This window comes from Dipodomys ordii, unplaced genomic scaffold (assembly GCF_000151885.1).
Source record: "Dipodomys ordii isolate 6190 unplaced genomic scaffold, Dord_2.0 Scaffold10, whole genome shotgun sequence".
Taxonomy (NCBI): Eukaryota; Metazoa; Chordata; class Mammalia; order Rodentia; family Heteromyidae; genus Dipodomys; species Dipodomys ordii.
The window spans coordinates 15,883,917-15,893,723 of record NW_012267226.1 but is presented as its reverse complement, the minus strand read 5'-3'; the positions used below and the strand labels follow the sequence as shown (position 1 = coordinate 15,893,723).

General features: G+C 46.8%; 1 protein-coding gene across 2 annotated transcripts in view; it reads right to left on the bottom strand.

The window, feature by feature from the left end:
• The window catches only part of Dixdc1 (DIX domain containing 1), a 52,536-nt gene that overhangs the window by 27,140 nt on the left and 15,589 nt on the right, over nt 1-9,807 (bottom strand). The window contains exons 3-5 of one of the 2 annotated variants that reach the window (XM_013009880.1): nt 7,861-7,986; nt 2,837-3,068; nt 2,088-2,258 (exon numbers count right to left, since the gene is read on the bottom strand). In XM_013009880.1, coding sequence (XP_012865334.1) covers nt 2,147-2,258; nt 2,837-3,068; nt 7,861-7,986 — 470 coding nt within the window. In that variant the 3' untranslated portion in view covers nt 2,088-2,146. Of the gene's footprint in view, nt 1-2,087; nt 2,647-2,836; nt 3,069-7,860; nt 7,987-9,807 lie in introns of those variants that run through there. The other variant, XM_013009878.1, reaches the window with a different exon arrangement.

The following is a 9,807-nucleotide window of genomic DNA, read 5'->3' as shown; positions in this document are numbered from 1 at the left end:
TAGGGGCGGGGCGGGGCGGGGTGGGGGGACCGGGATGGGGGGAGGATGGGGAGGGAGCCCCCCCCGAAAAGCGCGGGTGGGGACGGGGGTGTTGGGAGGGGGGACGGGATAGGTGCGAGGGGGTAACGGGGAGAGGTGAGCCCGAGATGGAGGGGCCGGGGGGGGGGCAGGAAGACTGGGCTGGGGAGGGGGGGAGTTGAGCCCCTGGACGGGCCGGGGAGGGGCGAGGGAGGGGCTGCGGGTGGAAGAACCCGAGCGGGCGCTGGTGGTCCCGTCGGCGCGGCGTGGAAAACTGGCTGCCCTCCCGGGTTCCCGAGGACGCGGGCCGGGGGCAGGTCGGACCGCGGGGAGCCCGGCCCAGCTCCAGGCAGGTAGGGGAGGGAGGCCGACGGGACGGGGACGCGGGCTTGCCCCAGGAAAAAAAAAAGTCGAATCCCCAACGCCCTTCGCCTCCCCCTTCCCCTCCGGTGTTTCTGGGCCTCTGGTCCCCAACTGAGGATCGATTCGCGGGGATGTGCTGGAGAGGCTGGCCGGAGGTTCAGGGAGCAACAGGCGGGCAGAGCCGTGCCTGGGCTCGCCTGCGGCCGCGGAGGAAGAAAACGGACACCAGGGCTGGCTTTCAGATCATCTTCAGAGCCTCTCCCCACCCCAAACAGGAGCCTCCCAGGGCGGGGAGGGGTCGGAGGAGAGGTCACAGGGTCATTTAGGTGGGCTCCCAGGACAGAAGGGTGGCCGTGCAGAGCCTCCCGGGTCTCCAATAGCTGTGACAAGCCCTCCCCTCCCCTGGTTCCAGTGACAAACGAGAGCTGATTGAGCCTCCCAGAGAGAGTGAAGGACCGGCATTACAAGAAAATGGCAAACATCAGGGTAGAGCGAATGCTCAGGGAGTGCATGAAAGGCCTACAGGCAGGCAGGAAGCAATAGACTTCCTTATACAAGGAAACATCTCCGGATTCTGTACCAAGTGATAATCCAAACAACCAATCAAGGAAGCAATGGTTTAGAATCTCATTCAGAAGGCGCCATTGCTTAATGGATATAGGTTTTCCTTGGGGCTGATGAAGATAAGATTCATTAAACTGGATGATTACACAACCTTCCTAATGGAAGGTACTAACTGGCACTGAACTAAACATTTTAAAATGTTTGTGCATTTTATAAATAAAAAGTTGAACCATGTTACCAGTATATTAAAATGCTCATAAGTTCCATATGGCTTCAATAAATTAGGCAGGTTTTTTTTAAAATCAAAGTAGACCAATAGGCAATTTGGGGGGAGGGAAGTAGGAAGAATAAACAAAGACACATAACAATACATGCACAAAACAACTAGATTGAAGGGAAACCGGCTATGCTGGGATGGGGTAGGAAAGAAAAGGTCATCAAAGCATGAATTACTTATGATTCAGCACCAAAATCAAGTTAGGAAAAAAAATAACTGATGTGATCTGGGGATGTGTTTATAGGAGAGTAATCCTTTTCTGCCACTACACTTGGCATTGACCAGGCTTTTATTAGAGCAGAGTGTACTGTTCCAGTCTGTGCAACCACCTCCCAGCTACAGTCATAAACATCATTAGCCCGCTCACATGCATCCTAATCTGCCACAATTCCCAGACCTGTAAGTGAACATGGAAACACGGGTGCTGAGACAACTCGGCACCATTTCCCCTCTTGTTATGAACTTTACACAGCTGTCTCAGATCCTAGTTACAGGACAATGCTGTAGAACTGGCTGTCTTAGACACAGGCAGCTGATGAGATACAGATGCCAACCACTGGGCCCCCGTGTGGTGACAGCTGAGCATTGGCACTGGGGCTCGGACAGCTCACCAGCACCTTACACAGGGAGTGCTGAGGTCTGATCCTTTCATGCCAAACACAAATTGAGGGAAGAAAGTGTGAGTGAGTGTGTGTGTGTGTGTGTGTGTGTGTGTGTGTGTGTGTGTTCGTGCGCATGCGCCTGCACAGTGTGGTTAGGGACTGAACCCAGAGCAGACACACGTTTGGCAAGAGCTCTACCACTAAGCTACACTCTAGGGACACCCCTGCTTTACTGGTGTTGTGTTGTTCTTTGAAGTTGAGAACCCTACAAAGCTCCAAGAACGCAGCTTTCAGACAAGACAGTGGTGGTAGAGAACCAGGCTTACCTGGAGCAGCTGGACTCTGATGGGGACCTCTGCTGTCCTTCATACTGCTGCACCAGCGCCCGCACGCTCCAATATGGATTCTCAATCTCCTCATCCATGCTGCTGTTCCTAGAGCCAGGGAATGCAGCAAGGGGGAAGGTCAATTTCAAGTACTGACACCCAGCCACTCAGAACACATAAGACAAAACCCTCACTCAAAAGCACCTTACGTTAAGGAGAGAAGGAACACAGAGACAATCTCCGCAGTACCCCGGGTTGTGCTCTCCCTACACACAGGTAGATGACCTCTGACATGCAACCTGCCCTGACTCTACAGGGCAGCCTGGCCTTCTGGACACAATCCAGGGTACAGCCTCCCACACGTGGACCACTGCGTACCTCCCAGTGCAGAAAACATACTGTGCCAAAGTATATGTTGAAATTCTAGGCACCAGAGCAAAAAAAGAGAAAAAGAAAAAAAAAATGTATACACATGGCTCCTTTACATTGTGCTAACAACTGCAAAATAAACATCTCTAAAGAACTTTTCTCTTTTGATATGTCCTCTCCCATCACCATTCTGTGTTCTTTTCAGCAGTGTGGGGCTGGTGAGGAGGTCTTTTCATCTATTTCCCTGTGCTACCTGAGAGAAAAACTAGCCAGTGAAAGGTCAAGTTCAAGTTCTTATCCCCACCATCCACCCTTACCTCTGTCTGTATCGAAAGACATCCCGTCCGGACCGTGACATGTCATGGCACACATCGGCCAGAGCAGCAGCTGCTCCCTGGGCCACAGCAGTGGCGCAGTGTGGTTGGTGACTTTGCAGAGACATTCTAGAATCTCGTCCATGGCTCACCGTCCTGTTAGAGCCAGGTTTAAAATGAGCTGCCAAGGCAAGAACCAGCCTCATGATGGACTTCAGGTTTCCTTCCACAATATCTGAAGGAAAGAACAGACCAAGAAGTCTTCAGCAGGAAACAAAGGCCGCAGACTTGGGTGTCTGACACATGACACATGCAAGAGGCAAGTACAGCATTCGAAAGTCTGTCTTCACAAAGCCATGTTCCATGAGAGAGGCAGGTTAAAAAAATTACAATGAGGTATAATAAGAACAATACAGGACTGGGCTGGGAAGGTGGCTCAGTGGTAGAGCGCTTGCCTTGCATGCATGAGGCCCTGGGTTTGATTCCTCAGCACCACATAAGCAGAAAAAGCTGGAAGTGGTGCTATGGCTCAAGTAGTAGAGCGCTAGCCTTGAGCTGAAGAGCTGAGGGACAGCGCTCAGACCCAGAGTTCAGGCCCCACAACCAACAACAACAAAAAAGAATGCTTCTAAGCCATGCACCGGTGGCTCACACCTGTAATCCTATCGACTCAGGAGGCTGAGATCTGAGGATTATGGTTCAAAACCAGCCTGGGAAGGAAAGTCTGTGAGATTCTGATCTCCAAAATACAGGAGTATAGGCATCTTAGAAGGCTCAGGGATGGATTCCTAGAGTGAGTGAGTCCTCAGCTGAGACCTGATTGATGAAGAGTGCTTCAACGGATGGGATAGAGGGAAAAGAATAATCCAGGAGAAGGAATGGTAGGTGAGAAGTTTTACAGGACAGACAGACAGCAACTTAGGAGAGCTGTGCTATCTATACCCAACACGGAACCTCAAGTCACAGGTGGCTACTGAGCACTTTAAACATCACTTCTCTGAAATGAAATTGTGTAGTAGGGTTTGCACTGTGTTAAGTGCCTCACACACACAGGCATGCGCACACACACACACACACAAGAAAATATCACACTGCATTTGATATAAAAGTAGTATGTCAAATAGCTCAATAACTTATTTTGATCTCATGGTGAGTGATAATATTCTGGATGTATTGTGTTAGACAAAGTATATTAGCAAAATTAATTTCAGTTGTGTTTTTTGGTTGTTTTGGGGGGGGTGCTGGGGGTCTGGTCATGGGGCCTGAACTCTGGGCCTGGGCACTGTCCCTCAGCTCTTCAGCTCAAGGCTAGCACTCTACCACTTGAGCCACAGCGCCACTTCCAGCTTTTTTTTTTCCTGCTTATGTAGTGCTGAGGAATTGAACCCAAGGCCTCATGCATACAAGGCAAGCACTCTACCACTGAGCCACCTTCCCAGCCCAGTTGTTTCTGTTTTACAATGTGGCTATTAGACACTTTTAAGTGACTTACATTGTATGTCTGGAATCCTGCACTATGGAGAAGGAAGTGAAAGAAATTCAACATAAAAAAGAAATAATAGAAGCCAAGCATGGTGATGTACATGCGTAATCCCAGCTACTCAAATGGCAGAAGTAGGAAGATTGTTTTCTGGGCCAGCTCGAGCAAAAGCATAAGACCTGGCTGGAGGGCATGGCTCAAGTGGGACAGTGCCTGCCTACCAAGTGTAAGGCCCTTAGTTCAAAGCTCCAGGGCACCAGGGTCAAGAAAAGAGAAGAGGGCTGGGAAAGTGGCTCTGTGGTAGAGTGTTTGCCTTGCATGCATGAGGCCCTGGGTTCAATTCCTCAGTACCAGAAAAAACTGGAAGTAGTGCTGTGGCTCAAGTGGTAGAGCACTAGCCTTGAGCTGAAGAGCTTAGGGACAGTGCTCAGGCCCCACAAACGAGACACACACACACACAAAAAAAAAAAAAAAAAGGAGAGAGAAGAAAGGTAAAACAGGAGGAATCAGAGGTTGTAACGGTCATATGGGACCAGCTGAGCCATAGGGAATATTCTGGATTTCATCAAAGGTCCTTCAGATGCAGTCTTGTAGCACAGCCAACGTGCTCTTGGATCATTTCTGCCTGCAGCGTGGAAGGCTGAGGGAGAGGGCTAATTAGGAAGCGTTTGCGCTTCTCCTGGTAAAAGACAATGATGCCCTGAGTGGCAGTTTCCCTCAAAATAGCCCACTTTACTGGGCCAGATCCCTAAGCCCTCTCCACATGGGGACCAGATCAAGCATACCACTGCACTCCACATTCTGCCCTAGAAAAGAAAAGGTGATAGATGTGATAAAAGCTAAAGCGAGGGAAATGGGTAAAATTCTATTTATTTGACTTCATACCCTTTCAAATGTGCAAAACTTGGAAGAGCTTATTCAATACAGTTACTGCATGCTCTCAGTGGTTGGATGACCCCAACACAGAGGAAACCAACAATTCAACATGAAAGAAGGGTTCCCCTGTGCTCTCTTTCTCATCTGACCCGCAGGAAGTCAGCCCCAGGTTTCTGACGCTGAAACAGAACCAGATATAGTCAGTTCTAGAGAATCAGCAAGAGGACCAGGCAGCCTTTGCTTTCTCAGGAAATCTATATTGCTCCTTCCTCATAGCCTGGGAAAACCCACCTTCATCAGTCCACTGCACAAGGAGTCATATGCAGTGGCCACCGAGACCCTTCTGTCCTGCCTAGGATGTTCACACACGCACACACACATACACACACACACACACACACAAACACACACACAAACCTATAAAATATTTTTCTTCTAGAAAAATGGATGGACTATTTAGGAAATGTGGATCAGGAGGATCGTGGTTTTAAGGCTAGCATAGGCAGAAAGTTCTTGAAGCACCCCCTCCCCGATGAAAAAGGTTATACTAATTTGAATGAAAAAGCTGGGCGTAGTGCTTCAAGCCTGTCGGCTCAGCTATCTATTTGAGAAGCTTCAGTAGGAGAACCACAGTTCAGTCTAGCTAGCCCAGATTATACCTGAAGAGAGCTAAAGCAAAATGTGTAGTTCAGCCGGGCGCTGTTGGCTCATGCCTGTAATCCTAGCTACTCAGGAGGCTGAGATCTGAGGATCACGGTTCAAAGCCAGCCCGGGCAGGAGAGATCCTGAGACTCCTATCTCCAATAAACCACCAGAAAACCGGAAGTGGCGCTGTAGCTCAAGTGGTAGAGTACTTGCCTTGAGCTGAAGAGCTGAGGGACAGCGCCCAAGCCCAGAGTTCAAGCCCCACGACCAACAAAAAAAAAATGTGTAGTTCACCTGCCAAAGCAAGCATAAGGCTTTGAATTAAAAACCTATTACCATACAAGAATGAAAGGAGGAAGGAAGGAAGGAAGGAAAGAAAACTATGGAAAAAGCATAGTGAAACATAGTGGTTCAAGCCTGTAATCTAGCTACTTGATTCAGGGTTGAAGACCAGCCTAAGCATAAAAGTTCACCTGCCAAAGCAAGCATAAGGCTTTGAATTCAAAAGCTATTACTATACAAGAATGAAAGGAGGAAGGAAGGAAGGAAAGAAAACTATGGAAAAAGCATAGCCAAACATAGTGGTTCAAGCCTGTAATCTAGCTACTTGATTCAGGGTTCAAGACCAGCCTGAGCATAGAAGTTTATGAGATAAAAAAAAAACAAGTTTATGAGATATCATCTCACTCAGTAACTGGGCAGGTTTACATCTGCCTCTCATCTCTAGAGATACTGGAAATTGCCAATAGGAGGATCACAGCACATCAAGTGAGACCCTACCTGGCAAACAGCCAATATAAAAAGAAGCTGAAGACTCAAGTGGTAGATGCCTGAGTAGCAAGCACAAGACCCTGAGTCCAATCCTTAGTATCTTTAAAAAAAAAAAAAAAAAGCACAGGCCACTGGTGACTCATGCCTGTAATCCTAGCTACTCAGGAGGCTGAGATCTAAGGATTATGGTTGGTTCAAAGCCAGCTGGGGCGGAAAAGTCCTTGAGACTCTTATCTTTGATTATATACCAGAAAACCAGAAGTGGAGTGGTGGCTTAGGTAGAGCACTATCCTTGAGGAAAAACAAAACAAAAACAGCTCTGAGACAGCACTCAGCCTCTGAGTTCAAGCCCCATAACCAACAAAAATATAAAACCACCACCACCATAGGTTATAATAATTTGAAATAATATTTGGTCAGGAAACCAACAGAATTTGAAAATACTATTTGTCTTCATTGATGATAAATGAAAATTCTGAAATATTTTTTCTATTCCTATTCAAACAAACTGTGATTAGTTAAATAAATAGAGAATTTCTATCTCCACCCAATGCTCCAATCCAAAGCATTTGGATTTTTTTTTTCCTGTCGTGGGGCCTGAACTCTAGGTCTAGGTGCTGTCTTTCAACTCTTCTGCTCAAGGCTAGCGCTCTACCACTTGACCCACAGCGCCACTTCTGGCTTTTTCTAATTATGTGGTGCTGAGGAATCGAACCCAGGGCCTCATGCATTCAAGACAAGCTCTCTACCACTGAGTCACATTCCCAGTCCCAGCATTTGGATTTTGATAATCACTCCATCTCAAGAAGATACTTACTGTGCTAGGAATGTGGCTTAGTGGTAGAGTGCTTGCCTAGCATGCATGAAGCCCTTGGATTTGATTCCTCAGTACCACATACATAGAAAAAACTAAAAGTAGGGCTGTGGCTCAAGTGGTAGAGTGCTAGCCTTGAGCAAAAGAAGCTCAGGGACAGTGCTCAGGTCCTGAATTTAAGCTCCGAAGAAGAAGAAGAGGAGGAGGAGGAGGAGGGGGAAGGGGGGGAGGGGGAGGAGGAGGGGGAGGAGGAGGGGGAGGAGGAAGGAGAGGAGGAGGAGGAGGGGGAAGATACCTATCTTTATGGGGAAAAAAAGATTTCAAGAGGCTGTTTCTATTTCAATCCACTCAGAGCCCCTGATACAGGACCAAGGTGTAGAGGCTGTGAGCACCACTAAAGCTGAGTGTGTTCTGTCCATGAAGAACATGAAGAACACTGACCTTTAGCTGATGTCTGGTGCATACGAATCTTCTTGGAGGCCACAAACTGTAGTACTTTCTCCACATTACTCTTCATCTCCTGCTGGTTACTGGGACTCAACTGTACGCCACTCAGCTTCTCTCCTGCTGTTATGAGAGAGAAAAGATACGGTGTCATAGGTGATATAACAGCCAGGAACAAGGGAGGGAATATTTGACACAATTATTTATAAGTATACAGGCAAATTAAATCTTAGAGGTTGTACTTTGGATGGGGAAGAGGAGAGTATACCTTCAAAGGTTCAGATTTACCCCTGAGTGCCTATGAAGTTATTATGGGTACATTTATTTTATTCACCAAGCATCCACCTGGGTGCCAGGCACTGCTCTGGCACAACAGAAAGCAATAGACAAGTAAATTCTTTCCCTCACCAAGTTTACATCTATAGGGATGGAAGATAACAACTAAGTTAACATTAATATCATTTCAAGAAATGAAGCCAGGCACTGGTGGCTCATGCTTGCAGGATAAAGGGACTGGTAGGGCATAGAAAGTTAAGAGCTGCAAATAAGACCTCCATGTGGAAATATTGAATAGGAAGCTGGCTATTCATGCGTTAAACTCAAGGAAAAGTTCATGGCTAAACAAACAAATCTGAGAAGAGACCCTGAAGTTTTGTGTGTGTGTGCTAGTCCTAGGGCTTGAACTCACAAACTGGGCACTGTCCCTGAGGGTTTTTTTTTGGTCGGTCATGGGGACTGAACTCTGGGCCTGGGCACTGTCCCTCAGCTCTTCAGCTCAAGGCTAGTGCCCTACCACTTGAGCTACAGCACCATTTCTGGCTTTTTTCTGCTTATGTGGTGCTGAGGAATTGAACCCAGGGCCTCATACATACAAAGCAAGCACTCTACCACTGAGCCACCTTCCCAGCCCTCCCTGAGCGTTTTTGTTCAAAGTTAGTGCTCTATCACTTGAGCCACAACTCCATGTCCAGCTTTTTGATTTTTGGTGTTTAACTGGTGATAAAGAGTTTCATAGATTTTCCTACCAGGCTGGCTGCTAGCTTCGATCCTCAGATCTCAGCCTCCTGAGTAGCTGGGCCACCAGCACTAGGCTGAGGTTATTTCTATATAGCAAAGTCTCAACAAAAAGCTGTATTTAGAGCTGGGCATATGTCTGAGTGGTAGATCTGCTTAGCATGCATAGGCCCTGGATTCATCCCTTAAAACACACACACAACCTGGGTTTGGGAAAAATAATATATTTTCATACTGTTTCTAGATGCACAGAATATCTCTGGAAAGAAATGTAAGGAATGTAAAACTGGCTGTTTCTAGAATGGAGAATGAGGAGCTGGTAGACAGAGGTAGAGAAAAAGGCTTTGGGCTTCATATTCTTTGGTGGCATCTGGATTTCCTACAAGCCCATGTGTAACCTATTTAAGTAATTGCAACATTAAAGGTTTCAAATGGGCTTTGGAATTAAAGCAGATCCAGGCTGTACAAACATTTTGGTACTTAGTTATGTGAGTGGAGAGTTGCTTAGCTTCTCTAAACTTTACAAATGGAGTAAAACATTAGTATGGGTTGGCTATGCCTAATCCATATGGTGCTCAAAAAGTTTCAGATTTTGGAGCACTGCATATTTCAAATATTTGGATTAGTAATGCTTAAAAGATAAGTGGTTAAATTATAGTCAAATATTCCAAAAAAATTTTTAAACTATGACATGTAAAACATTTTTTAACCCAAGCATTTTGGATAAGAAACACACTCAACCTATATTTATACCCATATCATAAATACTCAAAGCAGCATGCTTTGAGTTTTTAGTTTCTGTTTGACAGAAACTACTCAATAAGATTAAGGGGGGGCTGGGAAGTTGGCTCAGTGGTAGAGTGCTTGCCTTGCATGCCAGAGGCCCTGGGTTCGATTCCTCAGCACCACATAAGCAAAAAGAAAAAAGCC